At 49.8% G+C, this 24,837-nt stretch overlaps 1 protein-coding gene across 21 annotated transcripts in view; it reads left to right on the top strand.

Annotated features, from left to right (window-relative positions):
* Window positions 1–24,837, top strand: part of LOC142580028 (uncharacterized) — a 170,579-nt gene that overhangs the window by 91,474 nt on the left and 54,268 nt on the right. For 12 of the 21 annotated variants that reach the window (XR_012827528.1, XR_012827534.1, XR_012827533.1 and 9 more), the window contains one exon: window positions 11,596–11,670. The exons of 5 other annotated variants lie outside the window; for them this stretch is intronic. Coding sequence is in view for 5 of the 16 variants with exons in the window: in XM_075690754.1 (XP_075546869.1) it covers window positions 11,596–11,670 (75 nt within the window). In the remaining 11 variants the exon portion in view is untranslated. The remainder of the gene's footprint in view (window positions 1–11,595; window positions 11,671–24,837) is intronic. 4 more of the 21 variants (XR_012827532.1, XR_012827540.1, XR_012827536.1 and 1 more) reach the window with 1 other exon arrangement.

Raw genomic sequence — 24,837 nt, 5'->3', positions numbered from 1 at the left:
CCGACGCGCCGGTTATTTCACGTAGGCCCCGGCACGTCGACGAATACGTGACCACCTTCCCACGGCTAGACCTGGTTCTTAGCGCTGCGGAAGCGAGGGTATCATATTGTTTGTGTCGGCATCGGCGGCGTTGTCCCTGAAACCAACTCCGCAGCTGGGGTTGACTCACTATCGGTGTCAGCGGCATCAGTCAGTCGCTACTATCTCTTCCCTCCTCCCTTTATCGTGTTGTCCGCTTGCTGCGCGCGCTTCTGCCCCCATCGTTTGCCGCTGGATGTACACGCCGCCCCCCTCCCCCCTCTTCCTGCGAGTCTCCGGTTGTCAAAGCGCCGGCTCGAACTTAATTCCTTTCTTCGCTCCTCCTCCAATGCAACCCCTGTGCGGTGGCAATCAGAGAGCCAGATCGGTGGCGGCGGATCTGTATATGTGCACCGCCCGAGCCGAAATTGCCGCTGCCGTTCGCCACTGCGAAATTATCTGCCAGTTCTTTCTGAGCCATGAGCGAGACGACCGATGGAAGTCCTCCGTCTGCTGCTGCTGCTGCTGCTGCTGCTAAACGAGCTGCCAGAGCAGAGGCCCAGCGCCGTCGCCGTCAGAATCCAGAGGTGCGTGCCGCCGAAGCAGAAGCTTACCTAGTGGAGTCTTTGTTAAAGGAATACGTGTGAAAAATAAAAAAAAAATTCTGTGATAGCGCATACATGTGTTGCTCGATTTCTTTGCCTCAATCTATCGAAAAGGTGAAACAGCTTATTTGCTGCGCTGAAAATTCGCATTAGGAAGTAACGTAATCGTCGGTAATTTTTTTAGGATGGACACCGTTTAAAAAGTTTACACCCTTTGGAGCTTATCTTGTCACTCAACATTAGTCGTCAACTGCCTTGCTTGAGTTTCCTTTCTTGAGAACTCGGTACTCGCAACTTTCCTGTCGAGAATGCTCTGTCATGCTGATAACGCGCATGCCGTTCGTGATATGGAAGGACCGGGCTCGCAGCGTTAAGGAAAGGAAATGCAGTCAAGACAGATGACGATTATTTTTGTGTGACAAATGTACACCCCAAAGGCTGCAATTGTTTTTAGAATGTACACCTTTTAAAAAGTTTACACCCTTTGGAGCTTGTCACACAACAATAATCGTCAACTCCCTTGCTTGCGTTTCCTTTCTTGAGAACTCGGTGCTCGCAACTTTCCTGTAGAGAATGCTGTGTCATGCTGATAACGGGAAAGCCATTTGTGTCTTGGAAGTACTGGGCTCGCAGCGTTAAGAAAGGAAATGCGGGCAAGAGAGATGACGATTATTGTCGCGGGACACGATACGCCTCAACGGGTGTCGGCTACCTCTACCGTTCCAAGGAAATTTTCGTGTCGTCGCCGTGGTGAGCAAAAAACGGGGGCCGATCCCGGAGGCATTTTTACAATTGCTATTCGGTACAGCGGGGCGTGGCGTTTTTTGCGGCGTTCGACGTCTCTGCGCAGGCACGAGTAAGAGCAGGTGCAAGAAAGTCTGCGGGCCTTTGCTCCTTAAATGTGACTCTGCCTAGACACTAAGGCGGAGAAGTTTCTTTGCGCGTGTAGCGTGCGTTTCTCCGTAGGCGTGCACCGGCATGCCGGGGGGTATAGTTTGTTTGCGCTCGGACGCTGGGTGCCGGCGCGGTGAAACAGGTGAACCCGCGCGCACTGACACCCCATTTGGTGATCGCTGTGTCTGAAGGTACGACGGAGAGACCTTCTCACGCGTGCGGCGCTGGTGCCGATTCAGTCATGCTGGATTTTAACTTTGTAACGCCTTACGGCTTTCTACCTTCAAAAGAAAAAAAAAACAATGATTTCCCCGTGGGAGCAATAGGGGCCGTAGTAAAGAACGGGCCTCTTCTATTGGACTTTTCAGGAGCAGTTTTGAGTAGCCCCCTTTGAGTGAAATGAACGCACAGCGCCTTAGCAACCACGGTCGAACGCAGTCGCCTGACGTCACTCCGTGAGGATTACCGACTTTTCGTCTCGTCAACGTTAGGTTAGGTTAGGTTTACGTTAGCTTAGGTTACGTTAGGTTATCGTTAAAAGCGTTAGGGTGCCACGGCGTCACAGTGGTTATGCCGTGCGGATTATTGTCTTTGTGTCTCGGCCACGTTAGGTTACGTTAGGCTAGGTCACGGAGCAAGAAACATTTAGGAGTGGAAACTCCGCTGTTTGCGGCGACCAGAAAAGGTCACAAGCCCGTGGAGCCGTTATCGTGCTGGCGGCCTGGAAAGAAATTACCGCGTTTGAGAGCGCGCCGAAGCCGTCTGCCCGGGCGGCGCTGCATTTTTTTTTTGCTGCGGCTTCTGCGACGCGCCGCTTGGCGCCGCCACTGTATACGGCCCCGTCGGCGCATACAACAATTGTGACCTTATCTGGTCGTCCGCGCTCGCTCGCGCTGACGGGAGTTACCCCTCCTAAATGACTTACTCCGTGAGTTAGGTTAACGTTACCTTAGGTTGGGTTACCTTAACGTTGCGTTGTGCTAGGTTAGCGTAACAGCTGGCGTGGCGCGGCGTGTTCTCACAACGGTTATGTTGTAAGCATTGCTGTCTTTCTCTCTCAGTCTCGTTAGGTTGGATTGACGTTAGGTTAATGGTAGACTAAGTTAACGTTGAGTTAGGTTAAGGTTACGTTAGGCTAGCGTAAAATGGGTTAGGGGGCGCGGCATATTCTTATAGCAGTTGTGAGGCTGTCGAGTGCCGCCGGCGCCCTTTCAGAGACTCGCGTTCAACCGCGGTTGCTAAGGCGCTGTGCCTTCTACATTTTCAACATATGCGGATCGGCCTCTTCCACGGTTCCTACTGCTCGCACGGAAACATCTACGATGTTATCACCTGTTTCACCGCACCGGCAGCCAGCGTCCCAGCGTAAACAAACTCGAGCTCACTTTGTAAAGCCGGCAAGCCTAGGGACAAACGCATACCACAGGCACTAAGAAACTCCTCCGCAGTGCCTAGGTAGTCATAAATTCAAGGAGTAAAAGCCCCCACAATTTCTCTCTCGCACCCGCTCTTACTCAGGCACGCGAGCAAACGCCCGGCGCCTCCGCAAGTGCCACGCCCCGCTGTACCTACTAGGAATTGTACATACGCATCCCGGAGATAGTGCAATGGTTGGCCGACCCGCTACGGAGGTGAAGCAGGCGTTAAGCACTCCCCGTACGTGGGCCGATCCCGAAAATAGTGCAGTAGCGGCCCGACCCGCGGCGGAGGTGCAGTTCGCCATTAAGGGGCCCACACACAGAGCTTCGCTGGTCATCCTTCTTCACAGAGTGGAAGGGCACTAAAATATTTTTTTAAGTGCAGAGGGCAAAAACAGCAAACGGGTGTGCGGTTCATGCCTTTGAGGGCTAATCGCGCTGCCCAACATGTAATCCCTTTGGGACTAAGAGAACCACGTTTAACAGTTCGTCCCCAAGCAATTTCATCTCAATAGACTGACGTTTATTCCTTATTTGCACTTGACCAGACAAACTGTTAGTCCAAACAGATACACCAGGCGGATAATCCATTTAACCTGAGCTCAGATGATCTGCTTATCCTCAAAGATGAAAAGTTTTCTTTTCGAAATTACGCCCTCAAGCATGACGTGCCGTTTTACACCACCCTTTATCGCGGGCTAAATTGAGATTGAGCACTGAAACTAGAAAGCCTATGGGGGTGAAAAAAAGTTTCCGGAAATTTTTATTCATATAACTGTCATGCGATTGAATATTTCCTTTCAGATATTTTTCTTGTGCTCAAATAAGAAATGTGTATATATATCTTTTCTATTTGACAATTTATTGATGCGGTCTTGGTGACCCCTACCAACCAGTTATTATGGAGCAAGACTTGGCGGGACTGTGCTAGCCAGCTGTTTTATCGTGCGGAATGGCATTGCTCCCTTTAACTCGGCAGTTTTGTTGAGTTTTTTTTTATTTCCCTGCGTGTTTATTCAAAGAATGGCGTGCCCTTTACTTCAAATTTTATGTGACCTACTGCACGGCATTCATTGGCGAAAGGTGTGAGTGCGCCCCTTTTGCTATCCTGCAAGTTCACGCTGCGGCATAAGACGCGCTTGTCTCGTCGTGACGATAAATGCGGAACGCCCCGTGAAGAAATGTCGTGCTGTGTTAGTTCCTTCTCCTTAACACAGGCTCTGAGTGTCCGACGGGTGGGAAAATTAGTAAGGGGAATGTTTTCTAAGCGATAATGTGGGGCAATGTTGTCTTGTGTGATAACTGTTGGATATGGATACATGATGCCGTTCGGAATAGCGAACGACTCCGTGAAACGGTTTCGCACAAGTCGCTCTACATTACGACTTTTCTGCTGGCCATAGTACTTTTCAACCATTGAAACATAGGTTTTCCCTGGTCAATTATATTGCTTGCATTATTCTAGATGAGTAAAGCTGAAGTTGCTTTTGAAACCGCTGTGGTACGGTCATTTATTGCCACCCCATACGCTAACCTTAAGGAACTTACTGGAGCAAGTGCCGTCAATAACAGCCTAATTATGTTCACATCATGACATACGCCGTTCTTATAGTTTAATGACGCGCTGGCGCTTCATCTCAGGCGAGTCGCAAGACCGCCTCCCCCCCCCCCCCAGCCTTAAAAAAATAAAACTGTTTTCGTAGCGGTGGATATGCCGGACGCTAAATAAATTCAAACATTCGCACCAAGCAGCACAAGATCTTGACGTCACTGCCATTCCCGATTTTGATGTCATTCTTTATTTTTTTTTGCTTGCTGTTAGTTGTCCCCCCGATATGAAGACGGCGACGGTTGCAATCAGCCGCCATTTTCTTGACATGTGGGCTTCTATGGAAGCTTCGCCGCCAGTTTACATATACCTTACATTAACCACGCAGGTCTCACTACCTTAGCCGTAATTCTTTCCAGGCTGCGGTGAGGTTCAACTGGGATATAAAAAAATCAAATATAAGTATTCGACCGTAAAGAATGCACTCAATGTATTATATATATATCTTACTGTGAGATGGCCGTACGGTTTAACACGCAACACATAATTGAAGTTCGGACATTTGGCGTCGTAGGTCCTCATCAGAGCCGTAAACTGAATGCATTTCAATCGCTAATTTAAAGAAAAAGCAGTCTGTGCGATCATTGCGGGATCAGTAGCCGATACGGCTCTTACACGAAAATAAACTTTCTTCCCTTAAGAAATAATCACGTATGAAATGACCAACGGAATGCGGCCAGTTAAATTGAGGACAGTAACGGATTTTCAAAACTGCTGCTTTCAATGCCGCGATTTCATAGCGATGCCAACCGCTGGATTTTACGCAACTCTTACGGACTGCTGATCCCTTTGGTAACGCGGGCGGATCATCGCTCTGAGCACCTACGGATTACGAAAAACGCAGCAAGAAATAGCATCTGGTAAGGTATCAATACGGCAGCCAGAAGGGGAGGTGGAAGCATTGGCAGCCGTGGGGCGCAGCAGAAGCTGTTACCGCTAGCGGCAGCGCCATTTCCGCTACTTAAATCGCCCTATACACGCGGCGAGCTGGACGAGTGGGTGACGAATAAGATGGCGCTTCCACGCTATGCCTGATATCGTATGGATTTGACGTCACCGTTCCCCTTATGATTTAGTTAGACGCACGCAGTAGCAATAAGAAGCAGAGCTTATCGACCAGATGCGAATAATGCATTCAATCGTGCAAGAAAGATGACAAGAATGCTGCGGCCGAGATACCAGGCGTTCCTATCCGAGAGGGGGTATTTCGTGAGCTGTCGTGTAAATGGTCACTTTTACAAAACGATTTCAGCATCTTTACCTGTTTAACAACATATACAGACTTTAGGAACAGGTTGCCTTTTTTCATGCGAAGCTTTTGTTGGCCCACAAGTGGCGTTGTCTTGGTCACGCAAAAGCCCAGTGGCTCCCAGAGCAGAGCAGCTGTGCGAAACGACGGTTTTATGAGTTGACAGCTGCGTCGGCGGCGCAGTATGAGTCATTAGCACGCATTCCAGCTGCACCGGCGCTCGCTCAGGCCACGAGCGCAACCACTCAGAGCCGTTTCGGTTCAGCCAGGGAGGGAAAGGGCGGGAAAGGGTTACGCGCGCGGTGCGCCGGCTTCATTGACGATCAGAGTAGTGTCGGAAAACGGATGGGACGGTCATGCCGGTCATGGTTGTGCATTCCCCCGAGGAACGGGCAGCGCTCGACAAGCGCAGGCGACAACTCGCCCGTGAAAGCGCACGCCGTCGGCGCGCCATTCAGCCGTTAGAGCCGACTGATCCCAGGCAATCTGTTAACGAGTAGACCTCAAGCTGACGGAGCGGGAAGCCGAAGCAATCCGGCACCGTTACCTGTGGGTTACTTAAGCATGATGAAGGTCGGGTGCACGCAGTACAAGCTTCGTTTACCCCCATTTTGTGGTGAGGAAGGGTTGGCCTTTTTTTTTCAGTACGTGGCCGTTCAGTTTCCGGCTATCATATGAAAGTTCAGTGGCCGGTGAGTGACGGTATTCTCAGTTGCTACATCTCGAGGCCCACACTTAAAAACACAATGTCAAGATAGTTGAAAGACTGCATGTTTACTTTGGTATATCATAAACGTCACAAAACAAGCAATTCTAAACCGAAATAAGAAGAAAGCATATGTGCACTCACATTCACGTCATGCGACAAAACTTCAAATAGTGGGTAAGCTGCTGGCATCTTCTCTTGCCATCTTTCCTGCGTTCACGATAAAATGCAGCTTTGTCGCTGCAATGAACCTAATGAGGCTTTTAGTCACATCATGGGAGTGCGGTGAATGACCACCTAGGTTCAGTCAATTGCTTGTAATCGCCGAAATCAAGTCCAATATGCTATTTTCCTTGCTCAAGCTGTGCGCATACGAGTGTTCCACGATTGCGATAAGTTTGTGCACTTCAAATGGTAAAACACTTCTCCCCAGAATAAGCAGGCATCCGCCGGCATTTCAGAAACCTTTGGACGACTGATTGCTCTAGAGCAATCGTCCCGTTTTGATTTGCTGCTCAGCCTTCGGGCATGTCAAATTATCAGCTAATTACTAAATAAATACTTGTAAATACCAATTATATTAATTAAATTTACCAAAGAACTTGCAGGACGCTTAAGGTTTGCTTTTGAGAGTGAAATGCGATAGTATTCAAAAATCCCTGACTTCCTTTCACGCTTCCCGGCAACCGCAGTTGCTTATGTAACCGTAATCTCTAGCGTGAAACGCTGGCGGCGAGCGCTATGCACGAAGGCGAGCTTTCTGGTATAAACGCGACTTCTTGCGTGGGCTGACCCCGGAGCTAGTGCACAGCAGCGCCGAAGTAAAATTCATAATTTCCAGGTTTCTGTTATTGTTTAGCCCTTTTAATATTTACACCGGTAAAGATTTAACATAAAATGCATGCGCTGTGAATGTTTTGTTTCATGACGTTAGTTTATGGGCTGTCATTCTCAAAATTCTGAGGTGTTACTTCGTGAAAGCTGTAAGACATCGTATGAGCAACTTTATTATTAGATTAGTGTGGCAATTTAATCCGCATGTACCGCATGTCATATAGCAAGGTGTTACACAAACATATACCTAAATATACACAAATTTCGCTCACGAAGAACTCCGCAGACTCCGACACCGGATTTTCAGCAAAACGTGGCTCTTAACGCCACCGCGTTAAATGAACTCTTGCCCCAGATTCGCAGGCACGCGCACAGTCAAGACCACCAAATACGCACGTACAAACAAAGGTGTCAGTGGTACGCACGTAGCTATGCGGACGATTAAAGTAGGCCTCTAGCAGCTTTCGCGCGACCTTAAGGCGCCGATACACTTCGAGGTAACCCGGCGCGCGCGCGCGCGGTGGTTGCGCTACGTCACGCCAGGTCGGCTACGCCGCGTCAGGCGTAAATCCGTCCCCCTACAGTACAACGCTGCGCACCTGCTGCAGCTGGAGTAGCGCATGCGCAGAACACCGCACCGCTCCGTGCCGCCTGTCGTGGAACATCGAAACAAATCTTTTCGCGCGCTTTCTCTGTCGGTAGCGATTGCCACCGCGGGCCGGACTGTTGCTCGGCGATGGCACGGACGCAGGCACATTCCGCAAGACGAAACATTACGCAGGAGACACACGGTACGATTCGGCGTCCGATCCGACGTGCGGCGCCGCATGCTCCGGCATGCGGCATACGACGATTCGGGGCACACGGTGCGTGCATCCGAAAGATTGAGCGGCGCGTATGCTCCAGCCAGATCCAGCCCCCCAGCTCGACTTTATAGCCACGTCGAGAAACGCAATATAAACAACTCTGCACAACACTGCTTCGCTTTACACGAACACTGTCAATAAAATCATGCCCTACAGTGACAGGACAGTGACAGGACAGGACACCTAAGGGACAGAACACTTCACGACGGCGCGTTGTCCACTGACGATTCGCTAACAGCCAGCGATAGGGCCGGTAGGCCTAGCTAGGCAGACAGCGCTTACGATCCAAGCCGAGTTCGTCGAAGAGCGCTTATGTTTGCCAAAACAATTAACACTGTGCACTTAGGTCTCCCGTAATTAAATACAATTGGTTTACTCGACGCAGTCGTTGCGAAGGGCAAACGTGCAAGCGAAGCGAGCAGCGTCGCTCAGACGGTCGGTGTGGGATGTCTGCCCGCGAAATGCTCTCGTGTCGCGGCTGCCGATCTCGCCAGTAGCTTAGTGCTAGTGTACTAGGCGCTGCTTTGCATAACAGGCACACGTTCGAGATAATTTCACTGAACTGGTAACTATTTCTGGTCGGAAACAAACTGCAGCAGGCAAGGAAAAAAAAAACACTGGGAAAAACCGGCCAGCCAGCACCGCCTCCGAGGAGGGAACGTCGGAGAACGTCACATGCCAGCCGCGCTGTCATTGGCTGTGGCCAGACGACGGTGTGGTTGGCGGTCGCGTCGGACGTTGAAAATCTGCCCAGTTTGCAGCACGCCGCACGTCCGATCCGGCGCTTCGGCACGGCAAAACACCTCGATTCCGGCTGCCGTTCCGGCTCGTCGTACTCCGGATCGGACACCGAATCGGACCGTGTGTCTTCCGCTTTAACAGGTCCCTCTCTCTACATAACACAGACACGTAGCCGCTGCCACTCCTTTTCGTCGCTTCAATAGCTTTCAGTTCAAGAGTATAGCGGTCCCTCAGATGCTTCCGTAGTTTCAGGCACTCTTCGACTGAAACAGGGAAAACAAGACAAACAAACAGGCGCTGTGTGCATAGCATGTCCGGAGACGTATACACACACGTGCGTAGTCGCACGTGTGTGTAGACGCGTGGGAGCAGATACGCATGTACTCCGGCCTCTCAACACGAGCGTCAATGCTACTACACACGTGTGTGTATACGTCTCCGGACATGCTATGCACACAGCGCCTGTTTGTTTGTCTTGTTTTCCCTGTTTCAGTCGAAGAGTGCCTGAAACTACGGAAGCATCTGAGGGACCGCTATACTCTTGAACTGAAAGCTATTGAAGCGACGAAAAGGAGTGGCAGCGGCTACGTGTCAGTGTTATGTAGAGAGAGGGACCTGTTAAAGCGGGAGACACACGGTCCGATCCGGAGTCCAACGAGCCGGAACGGCAGCCGGAATCGAGGTGTTCTGCCGTGCCGAAGCGCCGGATCGGACGTGCGGCGTGCGGCAAACCGGGCAGATTTTCAACGTCCGACGCGACCGCCAACCACACCGTCGTCTGGCCACAGCCAATGACAGCGCGGCTGGAATGTGACGTTCCCCGACGTTCCCTCCACGGAGGCGGTGCTGGCTGGCCGGTTTTCCGCAGTGTTTTTTTTTCCTTGCCTGCTGCAGTTTGTTTCCGACAAGAAATAGTTACCAGTTCAGTGAAATTATCTCGAACGTGTGCCTGTTATGCAAAGCAGCGCCTAGTACACTAGCACTAAGCTACTGGCGAGATCGGCAGCCGCGACACGAGAGCATTTCGCGGGCAGACATCCCACACCGACCGTCTGAGCGACGCTGCTCGCTTCGCTTGCACGTTTGCCCTTCGCAACGATTGCGTCGAGAAAACCAGTTGTATTTAATTACGGGAGACCTAAGTGCACAGTGTTAATTGTTTTGGCAAACATAAGCGCTCTTCGACGAGCTCGGGTTGGATCGTAAGCGCCGTCTGCCTAGCTAGGCCTACCGGCCCTATCGCTGGCTGTTAGCGGAGTCGTCAGTGGACAACGCGCCGTCGTGAAATGTTCTGTCACTTGCAGGGGCATGATTTTATTGACAGTGTTCGTGTAAAGCGAAGCAGTGTTGTACAGAGTTGTTTATATTGCGTTTATCGACGTGGCTATAAAGTCGAGCTGGGGGCTGCATCTGGGCGGAGCTTACGCGCCGCTCAATCTTTCGGATGCACGCACCGTGTGCCCCGAATCGTCGTATGCCGCATGCCGGAGCATGCGGCGCCGAACGTCGGATCGGACGCCGAATCGTACCGTGTGTCTCCTGCGTAATGTTTCGTCTTGCGGAATGTGCCTGCGTCCGTGCCATCGCCGAGCAACAGTCCGGCCCGCGGTGGCAATCGCTACCGACAGAGAAAGCGCGCGAAAAGATTTGTTTCGATGTTCCACGACAGGCGGCACGGAGCGGCGCGGTGTTCTGCGCATGCGCTACTCCAGCTGCGGCAGGTGCGCGGCGTTGTACTGTAGGGGGACGGATTTACGCCTGACGCGGCGTAGCCGACCTGGCGTGACGTAGCGCAACCACCGCGCGCGTTCGCGCCGGGTTACGTCGAAGTGTATTGGCGCCTTAACTTGCTCTGCGCGGTCGGCGCGAAATGCAGTCGGCTGCATTCGGCGCCGGACGACGTCCGAGCGCGCTGAATGCCGCCGGCCGCGTCGGCGCCAGACGCCGCCGGACTGTAGGGGGTCGTGTTTTCGCCAACGTAACGTCGCCATGACGAGCGCGCGCGTTACGTCGGAGTGTATTGCCGCCTTTACTCTTAACAAACGCCTTAGTAGACCCCCACAGTGGCTTGCCTGAGTTAGCACCCAGGTCCACAACAATATGTTCGGCGTTCGAAACGCTTATCCATTATAGCTTCTGTTTTTCGACTGCATCCAAATTGTCCTTAACAAAGTAACATGAGATAAGAAGACGAAACTCCGCGTCCGAACAACCAGCTACAACGGTACCACAAAAAAGAAACAAGCATCTAAGAAACCGCGCTAGCTCCCCTGTCGTCCTCATGATTTACTGGTACACCCAAGACCGCGCGCTGCTTGTCGCGATGCTCTCTCCGCCACCCACCTGCTCGTTCTAGTAGCCGTAGCATTGCTACAAAACTGCAGCCCATTCCTTAGGCAACGAAATTAGGAACGACTGAGTTCAAAGCGCTCCATTCGCTGGCAGCTTTTCCGGTCACTCAAGAACAATGTTTCATTATGCAATGCTGGTTACAAGTTCTTTTGTCGAGTTCTGGTTTTAGGAACGTCGTATGTTAGTGTTTACTAATTGAACACGCACTTTCCATTTAGCAGTGTTAGGCGGAGGCAGTTATTGGTGGCTACTACTTTTCTTCGTCACGGTGCTCACATAATTATCTGGAATTTCGCTTTTTAGATGACGCACCTCTTACCAAGACCATGATGTGTTATGAGCCCAAGGGAGGCTGCGGTTTGTTTACCTACTTTGTACGTAAGTAGAGTCAAAAGATGTCTTTTCCAACAAGGTATCCATTCAGTATTTTTGCTTCTTTTTATTCGTTCTTTCTTTAACGCGAATATATAAAGCCCGCTAAGCACGAAAATATAATGCGACTAGCACTAATTCCGAACGGGACCTCAGCGCTACCCAACAGCCTCAGTGTGAATGCAATATGCTCATTTGTTAATAGGCCGTGCGGCAAGGATAACACGTGATTTTCCACTCCGCGTAAAGAGTTCGCGTTCATCATTGCGTACAACAATAAAACAACGTGCTGGCCTCCATTGGCAAGCTTCAACATAAACAGCTTTCTTTTCCACTCCCCGCAGGGGCGTCTGCGCAAGCAGGCGTTTGGTGTGTTGCGACACCACGGACCCGAGCACACGAGGGTTGGACCCTCCCGCGTGTAGCCGTGCGCGGCTTAGCCGTGTCTGGGGAAAGGGGGATCCTGGGGGTTGAGCCGATGCCGGGTGTTTGGACCTTTAAGGCCCCCCGGCGGAGGCAACACACCCCTTTGGCCTCTGCTTCACATAGACGGCACCCACCCGAGGGAAATTGGTAGTTGCCTTTTCCTGTCTCTCTCTCCCTCTAGCCTTCGTCTTTCCCTTACTTTCCACCTTTCCTGTCTCCTTCTCTCTTCTAGTTACTTCCTTCTTCTTGGCGGCAAGGGTTAACCCTGTGTGGCTATCCAACCTTGGGTACACCATATTTGGTTATAGTGGCGGCATACGACTGGCGTAGTGCAGACTTGCATGCAAGCTCTGCCGCGTCCCCTTCGTTGAGCTCCATGGTGGGCGGTCGGCGCTGTTGCCGAATTTATTATGCCTATTCAAGGAGAATTCCTTTCCCCCATTTCCTGATCACTCCCCTAAACGAGGTCGCACCGAAGTCTTTCAATTTTCGGGCAACCGAACATGTAACTTTCCCCGCTTTCACGTCGTCCGCTCTGATCAATCTGGAAAGACGGTGAGAATGATCTCACCTTTTCTGGTATCGAAAACCCTGACTGAAGTCTTTGGACCTGGCTACAAAGCGTCGAAAATGGCAAGCGGCAATCTCCTACTGGAACTTCGTGATGAGAAACATGAAAAACTACCTAAACTCGTGTCCTTTGGCGATGTTCCGGTTACAGTTACCCCACACCGTACCATGAATACCACGCGCGGCGTCGTCTCCGATGCTGATTTGCTAGAGCTATCTGAAACTGAACTCCTGGAGGGCTGGAGTGATCAGAACGTCGTCAGTGTCAAACGAATTAAGATTAGGCGGGAAGGAAAAGAAATTCAGACAAAACACCTAATACTTACTTTCCGCTCTAGTGTTCTGCCCGACACCATCGAGGCCGGGTACCTCAAGATTCGTGTTAGGCCATATGTGCCAAATCCCCTGAGATGCTTCAAGTGTCAAAGGTTCGGCCACAGCTCACAGAACTGCCGAGGCCGGATGACTTGTGCCAAGTGTAGTGAACACGAACATTCCTCTGAAACATGCCAGAATACCCCACACTGTGTCAACTGTGATGGCGAGCATGCCGCGTACTCGCGGTCCTGCCGGTCTTGGAAAAAAGAAAAAGAAATAGTAACCATAAAAGTAAAAGAAAATATCACTTTCAAAGAGGCACGCAGGCGGGTTTCATACCTGCCCAAGAAAAGCTTTGCCGATGTGACGCGCCAGGGGGCAGCGACACAAAGGCTTCCAGCGGCTGTCCGACCCACAGTCAGTGAGTCGGCAGTTACGCAATCTGCCCCCGCGGCGGTTGCAGCTAGGGCTGCTCCGTCAACCGAGGAGAAGGGATCATCGACCCCGAAGGTGGGCGCAGCCGAGGCTGCCTCAACCTCCCAGGTCCCTTCCAGCGCTGGCAACGGCCGGCGCACCCAAATCCCCCAGGGAGCCCCATCGACCTCCGGGCTGGTGGGCGCAGGGGTCTTGCCCTCCAAGGCGGGACTCTCCCTGGTAACTTCTCGCTCGCAAGAGTACGTGTCCGGCGCCTCACAAGAGGCAGTGGACACTACACCTATTCTCAAGGCGCACCAAGCGCCTAAGGAGCGGCGAGGCTCCCTCGAACGCTCCAGAAAAGGGCAGAACCCCCGTTACAGGGCCTCGAAAGAGCTCTGTAACCTAAGCGGCATCACTCTCCATTTCCGTAAACACAGCAAAAATGTTTCTTTAAATATGGATACACAAATCATTCAATGGAATGTCAGAGGTCTTCTTAGGAATCTCGATGATGTGCAAGAACTTATCCATAAACACAATCCGAAAGTGCTGTGTTTACAGGAAACACACTTAAAACCAATACACACAAATTTTCTTCGACAACACGTTACTATTCGCAAAGATCGCGATGATGCTCTCGCATCATCGGGCGGTCTTGCAATTATAATTCAAAAAAGCATAGCCTGTCAACGTTTGCAGCTACGAACGGCCCTTGAGGCAGTGGCGGTTCGAGTCATTCTGCTAAACAAGCTTATCACTATTTGCTCACTTTATATACCCCCACATTATAAACTAAGCAAACATGAATTTCAGTCCTTTACTGATGAATTGCCAGAACCCTACGTTGTTCTTGGCGATTTCAATGCACATAACTACCTGTGGGGCGACCCTCGTATAGATGCGCGAGGACGTCTTCTCGAACAGTTCCTCTTTTCTTCTGGTGCTTGTCTGTTGAATAAAAAGGAACACACATATTACTCTCTTGCAAATAGAACCTATTCTTCCATAGACCTTAGCATAGTCTCCCCGTCTGTACTGCCTGAACTTGAATGGGAAGTTACCGACAACCCTTACGGCAGCGACCACTTCCCTATACTGCTGAGATCACCGAAAGAAAATGAATATCCACCACACGCTCCTAGATGGAAGGTTGAGACAGCTGATTGGGAGAAATTTCGATCTCTGTCTAGTATCTCATGGGCTGACTTGTCTTCGTTAGGAATTGATGCTGCAGTCGAGTTCTTTACAGCATTCATAATAGATGTCACATCTAAATGCATATCCGAAGTGAGTGGTCTGGCATGCAAACGACGTGTGCCGTGGTGGAACAGCGAATGTAGGATCGCCCGTAAGAATCAGAACAAGGCGTGGGGGTTGCTACGCGCTTCTCCCACTGCAGAGAATCTTATGAACTTTAAAAAAATAAAGTCCCAAGGCAGGCGAACCCGCCGACAGGCCAGAAGAGAAAGCTGGCACAAGTTTTTATCAAGTATTAACTCGTTTAGGGATGAGGCCAAAGCCTGGAACAGAGTAAATAGGATTAGAGGGCGGCAAACACATTCACTCCCCCTGGTAAACACACAGGGAGATACACTGCAAGACCAGGCCGACTCACTTGGGGAATATTTTGAGAGCGTGTCAAGTCCAACAAATTATACACAATCCTTTCTCAAACACAAAGAAACAGAAGAACGTAAGCCATTACCAAGAAAAGGTCGAGAGAATGAGCCTTACAACCGTCCCTTTAGCATTGCCGATCTAAGAGCTGCCTTGATCACATGCAAGAGCTCTGCACCAGGACCTGACAGAATTATGTACGACATAATTAAGAACGTACACACTGATACACAATTGACTTTACTTGCACTTTTTAACACTATTTGGGCTGCTGGATATCTTCCACTTGCATGGAGAGAAGCGATTGTGATTCCCATTCTGTAGCAAGGTAAAGATCCTTCGTTGGCGTCAAGTTACCGCCCGATAGCCCTCACAAGTTGCATTTCTAAGCTGTTTGAGAAAATGGTTAATCGGCGACTCATACATTTCCTGGAATTAAACCAAATGCTTGATCCCTTTCAGTGTGGCTTCAGGGAAGGGCGGTCTACAACTGATCACCTTGTGCGCATTGAGGGAAACATTCGCGACGCCTTTCTACATAAGCAATATTTCCTATCCGTGTTCCTCGATATGGAGAAGGCGTACGACACAGCGTGGCGCTACGGAATCTTGAGAGACTTGTCGGGAATGGGCATCCGTGGCAATATGCTCGCCCTAATAGAAAGCTATTTGTCCAACCGTACCTTCCGAGTAAAAGTCGGTAATGCACTGTCACGTCCTTTTACGCAGGAAACTGGTGTACCCCAGGGAGGTGTGCTCAGCTGCACTCTTTTTATTGTTCAGATGAACACACTACGTGCTTCACTGCCACCGGCCATTTTTGTTCCGTATACGTCGACGATATACAAATAGGCTTTAAATCCTGCAGCCTCGCAGTATGCGAGAGACAGGTACAGCAGGGCCTGAACAAGGTTTGCAAGTGGGCTGACGAAAACGGATTTAAGATCAACCCCCACAAAAGCTCTTGTGTTCTTTTTACTAGAAAGAGAGGCCTGGTTCCAGATCCTTGTGTTCAACTGAGTGGACATCAAATACCTATCAACAAAGAACACAAATTTTTAGGTATTATACTTGACTCCAAGCTCACTTTTATACAGCACATTAAATATCTTAAAGAAAAATGTCTAAGGACAATGAACTTGCTTAAAGTTCTATCCCACTCAACATGGGGTAGCGACAGGAAGTGTCTGATGAATGTTTAGAAGAGCCTAATTCGATCACGATTGGACCATGGTGCCGTCGTATATAACTCTGCCGCTCCGAGCGCACTAAAGATCCTAGATCCTATCCACCATCTAGGTATCCGCTTAGCCACTGGTGCTTTCAGAACAAGCCCGATTGAAAGCTTATACGCGGAAACAAATGAATGGTCGCTCCATCTACAGAGAACTTACATCAGCCTTACATATTTCCTAAAAATACACTCCAATCATCAACATCCATGTTTTAACACTTAACGATATGACCTGCACTAGACTATTCCATGATCGTCCTTCTGTAAGAAAGCCTTTCTCGCTTCGAGTGAGGGAGCTTAGTGATGAGATACATGTCCCACTCCCCGAGCTTCGCCTAATGCATCCAGCCAAGCTGCTACCTCCTTGGGAGTGGCAGCTGATACAATGCGACACATCTTTCATTCAAGTTACAAAGCACGCTCCTGAGGCCGAAATCAGAATGCATTTCCTAGAACTCCAGCACAAGCATTCCTGTGCAGACTTCTACACAGACGCTTCGAAGTCAAATGCCGGGGTATCCTATGCAGCCGTCGGCCCATCCTTCTCGGAATCCGACGTACTGCATCCGGAAACAAGCATATTTACGGCTGAGGCCTACGCATTACTTTCTGCTGTGAAGCATATAAGAAAATCAAAACTTCCAAAAGCGGCGATCTATACAGACTCGCTAAGCGTCGTGAAGGCCTTGATGTCAGTCTATACACACAAAAATCCTGTACTTAGTGAACTCTACACCGTCTTGTGTAAAGCGTACATATCTAACCAGCGTATCATTATATGCTGGGTGCCTGGCCACAGGAGCATTGAGGGTAACGTTCTGGCGGAGGAGATGGCCACATCAATCGCATCGCAAACTGTAAACCCTACCGCTGCGGTGCCTGTCACAGATCTGAGGCCTTTCTTGCGAAGGAGATTGCGGGACCACTGGCAACGCATGTGGGACGCGGAAACGAATAATAAGCTCCACCTGATAAAACCACAGTTAGGATTCTGGCCCTCTACTACAAAATCGCGCCGAACAGATGTCCTATTCTGTCGTCTCAGAATAGGACACACGTTTGGCACCCATAATTTTCTACTCACCGGAAGTGAGCCTCCAACTTGTGGTATATGCGGGGAGAGGCTGACCGTACTCCACGTCCTCCTGGAGTGTCGGGAAGCCGAATCTGAGAGAAAGAGACATTCTTCATTAGCATACCGACAGGACATTCCTCTTCATCCTGCAATGCTTCTTGGCCCAGAGCCGCTTTTTAATGGAGACACAGTATTAGGTTTCATCAGAGATGTAGTCTTACATGTTATTAGCCCCATGCATTCGTAGCGCCTCCTCTCTCCAAAGGATGCCACTGCGATAATTGTCTTGCATAGCACATGCCTCCAGGCCCTTGTGTTTCAAGAGCCCTAAGGAGGCAGTAGTGCTCTATCATTTCTTATAATCTGCTATATTTTACCTATCGTATCATTCTTTTTAAATGCATCTAAATGTTCATAGTACAAGTCATACGTCATCGCCATAATTTTATTATACAGGTTTTGCGCACTTTAGTGCGTATATTTTAAGGCCCCTTTACAGCCACGTCGCACCAACTTCATAGTAATCATAAGTACATGGCAAACCCATTAGCACAGACATGGCGCTCTTTGGCCATACCTGGCCCTTGCGCCAAAAAAACCCCATACATCATCATCATCATTCTTTTCCACTGAGGCTCCTTGATTGCGCTGCTATCCACTAGGCGCGGGTGTGTTGTGAAAGCATACCTTTAGGAGTTTGAGAAGATCTAAAACCTTAGAATAACGAATCAAATATTGCCCTATTTAATTAGGTCCGGCACTGCTCTGAAATATATAGGACAACCTTAAATTCGTTATTTTAAAGATTACAATATGCATATACGATATGCACTTGGGCCCTGCGGTCCAGCTTCGACTAGTGGACAGAACACGACGGGCGGCGAAGGACCACGGCGTCGTGGACTGTGGACGCCACCCATCTGGGCACGACCATCGTCACCAGCTCTTTATATTCTGGGCAGACGTGAGGCGATTCATGTCCCACATTTTTTTATTTATCGGCGCTAGAACGCAGGCAACCACGAGAGCCTTCGATTTTGCCCGGATGTTCTCTCTTGCTCTGGGTGCGCAGGAGCAACTTCGCCGTTGTCGTCCAACGCTGGCAGCTCGCCATCGCCCCCCCTCCCCCACCCTCTAGCTAGAGCCAAGACTGGAAGGAGCAGTGTCTAAGACCCGTCGGTAAGTCCCACAGCGGTGAGGTGGGCACGAGTGGCGTTCGTATATCTCTTGTCGTTCGCAAGGATTGTATCGGTGTGGAGGAACAGCGGCTTAATGCAGTCGATGGAGACGCTGTCCTCATCTACATTCAGCAGTAAGCCGAAGTATTTGGGGCAGTGCTCGATGACTGAAGGGTTCCTCGTAAGGCGGCTGTAGCGTTGCTCGGACTTTGTCGTTTGGCACGATGAGCGGCGTGCAATCATGGAGAGCACGACTGATGAAGGATGGTCTTGAATGTTGACCAGCTTGAATAGGAGACACGCCTCCCATGGCAGCTTTGAGGCGAGTGCCATAATCGCCAACGTCGGACGTTGGTACAGGTGAAGGGTCGAAAAAGTGACCAGGAAGCCTTAAAGGGACCCTGAAATGATTTCGACGATTTTCTACAAACGTACTGAGTCGTTAGTCCTTCTGATCATTAATTGACACATCTAAGTGCTCCGCGTAAAGCGTGTAAGATATTATAAGGGTTTAAAAATGCACATCGCTGTCGATTGCAGCACACTGCTCGGCGGAATTTTAAGCCGCCCCGGCCTATATGACGGAAATTGCCCATATGACGTCAGTGGGGCGAGCTATCCGATTGGCTGACCAGGGAGCGTGATGGATCATTTTTCCAACGTTATGGTAAACAAATGATGCTTGTAACAGTCGTAATGTTACTTAATTTGTTTTTATAGAAAGAAAGTAACATAAAGAGAATGCACAAGAACAATTTTCCAGTACACTTAAGCACATCCCGCACACAGCAAGTGTCATCTGCTTGTGTTACAACGTGCTCCGTCTTTGATGAGAGCTCCGGAGTGAGTATCGGTCTGTCTTTTCGCGAGCGCTATAATTCTAATTTGTTGCGTTGTGGACTGTGTGAAGTGATTTTAGAAAAGGAGTCAAAAAGATAAGTGCAGCGCCCTAACTGTTTCTCACAGGAGGATACCTCAACAGCACTGCACGGGGAAGGGGAAATGTGGAGGAAAAGATGAAGGAGAGACCTAGAGGACGAACGCGGCAAGGGCAAAAAAAAAAGCGACTGCAGGGCTCAGAGCCGCGCTGTCAAGTGCGTCGCATTGCAGTAGTCTTGCAGTGCTGAAAGAGCGTGCTTCACGATGGACCAGTGGGCTGCAGGGAATAGCAGCACGGTAATCGTATCGCAAGTCAGTTTCAGTCGCCGATAGTGCCAGTCGCTACGTTTGCAGTACGGACTTGTGTACAGCCTATGTCAAGCTGCGACATTGTGTCCTTCTGCAAGCCAGTAGACGAGCGGACTGGCTGCAGCGCACGCTATCCGATGGGCGCCGGGATTTGCGCGATTGCGGCCGTCCCTTTACACCGGAAGATTACCAACGCAATAGCGTTTCGCGAGTCCGGTATTAGGGTAAACGCAAGCGCAAGGGGACAGGACCTGGCCATGTCCCCTTGCCTGTCGTTTCAGGGGATGAACAGAAGCACAAATGTGAATGGTCTGCACGGTGCAGCCACCTGGTGGCATAGAGCTGAACCACGCACAGTAGCAGTAACAAAATGTATTCTTCTTTGCTGCTGGTGTAAATTTTTCGCAGGAGTATAATCGTTAGCACGTTGTTTTCGTAAATGTTTAAAATGTTTTACACTTGGTTAGAGCAATATTAGCTCTTTCTTTGGCTGGTTAAGTTCTGCGCCTACGGGTGGCTGGACCGTGGAGACCGATCAGGCAGCTCACGTACGTCTATGCCAAAGTTCCTTCATCAGCTTGAGTTTATGCCTTCACCTTTCCGTCGAAACGTTCTGGTAGTGTGTGATTACCGGAATACCAGACACGTTCGGCGCTACGACAGAATGCTTGCAACGCACGCTGCTTCGATAGCTCTCGCTTGGGGTTGTCGGCCAAACCGCTAGCGGAGACGTTTTGCGCGGGCGGGGGCGGGCTCCAAAACAACCGGCAGTGGATGATGTGACGTCGCATCGTGACGCAGAACCAGTGAAGGCGGAGCTTAGCCCCGATCGCTCGGCGAACGAGTTGAGGAGGGAAACCATGGCTAGGGAGGAGGGCAACCTGTAATCGCTTGTAGCTCCATTAATACGTAACGCTTCACTTAAAGTGTGGTGAGAATGTTCTACTTTAGCAGTACCCTACGCATCTACAAAATTTGTCCGAACCGTTTCAGGGGCCCTTTAAGAGGAAGCTTTAGCTCGGGCCCAACTCAGATGCCGCCTATTCAAATACATGTAAAACGTAGAAACTCATTTCTCAGATAACTGCTCGGCCGATTGTAATCAAATTCGTTGCATTTGAGAGAGAAAGCTAAATTCTAAAGACTCATGCAGCAAAATTTCGATTGAAGGCCTGAACTTTTAAAACGGAATTTTCACCAATGGTTACGCTTAAAAAATAATAGAAGCAAGAAGTTTACAAATTTCTAGCTTTGCACGAAGAACAAGTGTTGCAGCTCTGTAAACCGCACCAATTAGAGCACCGAAAGTGGATACATTGTATATATCAATTTATATGTTACATGAATGTGTTAAGTTGTTTATGAGGCTCTTGCATGAGTCCTACTCTACATATATGATCTATGTGGAAGCCATGCGTAATAAGTCCATTATCTCCGCTTTGGTTGTCCTATTACATACAATTGACAGAATTGTGATACTATTTTTCATTGCTGAGCTCTGATAAGTTGTGGTTTTCAACAACCTTTATTAAAAAGTTCATTGCCAAAATAAAGAATACGCCACGAACACACACTAGATTTAAAAATTTTCGTTTAAATGCAACAAATGTTATCAAATTTCGTGCAGTGGTTGCCGAAAAACGATTGCTTTTTTCACACGTATTCATATTGGAGGCCCCGAGCTAAAGCTTCCTCTTAAGGTAGTGCCGAAAGTGAGTTCCGCTGACGAGTAAGACGCGTCAGTCATATCGCGCTGCGATGAGCAAGAAGGTCGAGCGGGAGACGCTCCGTCTAGGGTATTGTAGCAGCACCGACGTCGAGAAGGATGAGGAGAACGGAGGCAGGCGAGGGACAAGCCTAGAAAGGGAGCGGGCGCGTGGCTAAGACCACGCGCGGCCCGCCAGAGGTCCCTGGCCGATTCATCTGCAGAGGCAAATGGCTGTGAGTTCGGGCCTTCCAATCAGTAAAAAATACTCCTGTTTATTGTGGCCCATTGTCATCACTAATTTTGCATGCCATAAGATACAGTATTAGTGATGGCGACGTAATGAGCGGGACTTTGAGCTATTGGTAGAGTCTCAACCATGCCGTTAGAGATCACGTGGATAAAGATCTTAATGTGTCTCACACAATGAAATCAGGATAAGTTATGGTAAAACGCGGATTTGAATTGACGACCTCCATCTCTTCTGACGGTCGTGCCAACTCCGTAAAGCCACGAGTGACTGACTCTATCATGATATCACTGAGTGGTGTGGCGCAGGCCACTGCGCGAACCAGTTATGCATGTCGATATATACTGGCTGTTCTTGGATGTGGGCAAAGGGCCGACTAGGTCAAAGTGCACACGAATGAAGCGGAAATCAGGAGGCCTGAAGTTACCGAGCGGACTCATTTTGTGGTGTTCAAGATTGGTTTGCTGGCGCTTGAGATGAGCACGTCTCTAGTGGCGGACGTTAATGTTCATGCGTGGGGGCAGGTATTGTGTAATGATGATGTGCTCAGTCGCACGGATGCCAGGGTGCGACAAGGAATGAAAAATATCGAAGGCGCAGCGGCAAAATGACGGTAGTCCATAGGGGCTAGGGCAATCGGTAGATATGTCGCAAACCAAGGGTATAGCGCAGCCTGGAAGTTGAAGTTGAAGCTCCCTCGAATTCTTGAATTCGAGGGAGCTGTCTTTCAGTCGTAGGGCCTGGCGCTTGTGGTCCTCTTGCTGTGCTGTGGCTATGGCTCCGAAATCCACTGCTCGGCGCTCATCGACAATTGCATTGACTTCTATTCGGAATAGGGCATTAGTAACGGGGTTTTCCTTACCACTTATATGTCGAATGCCACTCGTGAATTCCAAAATATAGGCAAACTGGCGGATCTCGCGTTGATTGCGGGCAAACTTGTTAGTGGTCGAAGTGTACGTGAGCAGTTGGTGGTCGGTGAGAATGTAGAATTTCCGACTTTCGAGGAAGTGGTGGAAATGTTTCATTGCCAAGTAGACCGCCATCAGATCGCGACCAAAGGAGCTGTCCCGACGCTCGGATTGCGAGAGGTTCGTCGAAACGAATGCAACCGACTGGCACACTCCACCGACAAACTGCTACAGTACTATTCCTACGGCGACGTCCGGAGCCTCCACCGTGAGTGAATGGGAGCTTGGGACTTTGCCTGCGCGAGGAGCGTCGTGTTGGCGAGAGCTTCCTTGATGGAGCTGACAGCTGTCAAGGCATCGCCTTTGCAGGAGGTGGAAGCATTCGGTTTCGGTTGACCGGACGGGAGTGTGTTGAATAGTTGTACGATGGCAGCGTAGTGAGGAATGAACTGCCAGTAATAGTTGCCAAAGCCAAGGAATTTACGCAGATTATTCGTAGCCTATGGTCTTGGAAACTGTATTGGGTGACTACCGCAGGAGCAGCAGGAGGAGAGAACCCCCGAGAATCCACGCCATGACGAAGGAATTATAATGCAGAAAGACCAAACTCGCTCTTCGGCTCGTTGACAATTAGTCGATATTTTCTGAGTCCCGAAAGAACCTGACGCGGATGAAGCTCCTCATATTCCGCTGACTAGCCGAAGATGAGAATATAGTCGATGTATGCGAAACAGCAGGCCAAACCACGAAGAACATGGTTAACAAACCACTGAAAGGTTTCTGCGGCGTTTCGTAGACCCAAGGCGTACGTGGATATTAAAAAATGACAAAGGGTGTTACAATGGCAGACTTCAGAACATCGGAAGGCTCGACAGGTATTTGGTGGTATGACTTGACTACGCCTATCTTGCTGAATACGGTGCAACGGAGCAGTAATGAGGTAAAATGTTCGCTGTGTGGTATGGGATAGCGGTTCAGTACCGTCACTTTAAGAGCGTGGTAGTCACCTCACAGTCTCCAGTCATCTGATGGCGTGGGCACCACGTCTAGCGGCGATGACCCGGCACAAGATGGGGGGAACGTACCGGAGCTCAAGCATATGCTGGAATTCTTGCCGCGCAATCTTGTACCAGGCAAGAGCGAGGCGACGAGAACGTGCAAAAACCGGCGCTCCCACAGTCTCATTGTGATGGGTGACATTGTGACGTACTGGGTCTGCGGGAGAAGGAACTTGGAACAGATCGAAAAATTCTTTGCGAAGCGTACATCACGGTGGTGAGACTTTGGCATGTGCTTGCACCAGACGCAAGGGTGGTAAACTTGATGGGACGCTTTGAACCGTTAGGTGCGTCTCGCAATCCAGGAGACGGCTCAGTCAGAGGTCTACCGCAAGTTTGAAATGCGAAAGAATATTGCCACCAATAATTGGCACGCAAACATCGGCGATTAAGAAAATCTCTCTAAACTTGCGTCTCAACCCAACGTGAAGTGTGACAGATTTCTGTGCATAGGTCTTTTGGCCGAACCGTAAACAACCGTGACAAGTGGAGGGGTGTGGCGTCGTTTGGTCCTCCAGAGTAGGAGGCATAACGGACAATTCAGCACCAGTATCCTTGAGATATCAGTCCTTTGTTACACTGTCGGTGACGTGGAATAATTGGCGTGATGTCGGGCCTAAAGCACTGGCCGCGTACAGTGCGTGGCCTGTGCGTTTCCCGCAAATACACAAGGCTGATGGTACTGCCGAGCGCGTGCTCCGTATCGGTGGTGGTACCAACCAAGCTGGTTTCAAAAAAGTTGCTAGTGTGGAAATGATCTTCCGAAGCTGAAGCCGAACGGCAGCACAGATGCCAAGGCTAAGCGCCATCCTAGGAAGGGCATGATGAAACATCAGCTTAGTTAGCTTATGGTTAACAAGCGCTTTTCTTATACATCCCACGAGTCAACCATGACTTACTTTCACAGACAGATGCCTACGTCAATTGCTGGTTTAAATTATGAAATGTGAATAACCCGGCAAATTTTATTGGCGATAATGTCATCACACACTGTGACGAAATCACTTTTTCGTTTAGAACAATCAGCTTTCGTTTTTTTTATTAGCCCAACATTACAATAACAGATACAAATCACTTGATCTGTAAGCGAGCACCACCCGAGAAGGCTCTACTTCAAATGTAAGAGAGAGCCAAGCGTTGGCTTCACTTCTAGTAAGAATCTATGGGGGCTTCCACTCCACCAAGTTCGTTCAAGACCTCCTCGCTACCAACACACGTTGCGAAAC

Source organism: Dermacentor variabilis, chromosome 4 (assembly GCF_050947875.1).
Source record: "Dermacentor variabilis isolate Ectoservices chromosome 4, ASM5094787v1, whole genome shotgun sequence".
Lineage (NCBI taxonomy): Eukaryota > Metazoa > Arthropoda > Arachnida > Ixodida > Ixodidae > Dermacentor > Dermacentor variabilis.
The sequence above is the reverse complement of the archived record's forward strand: the minus strand, read 5'-3'. Positions and strand labels throughout refer to the sequence as shown.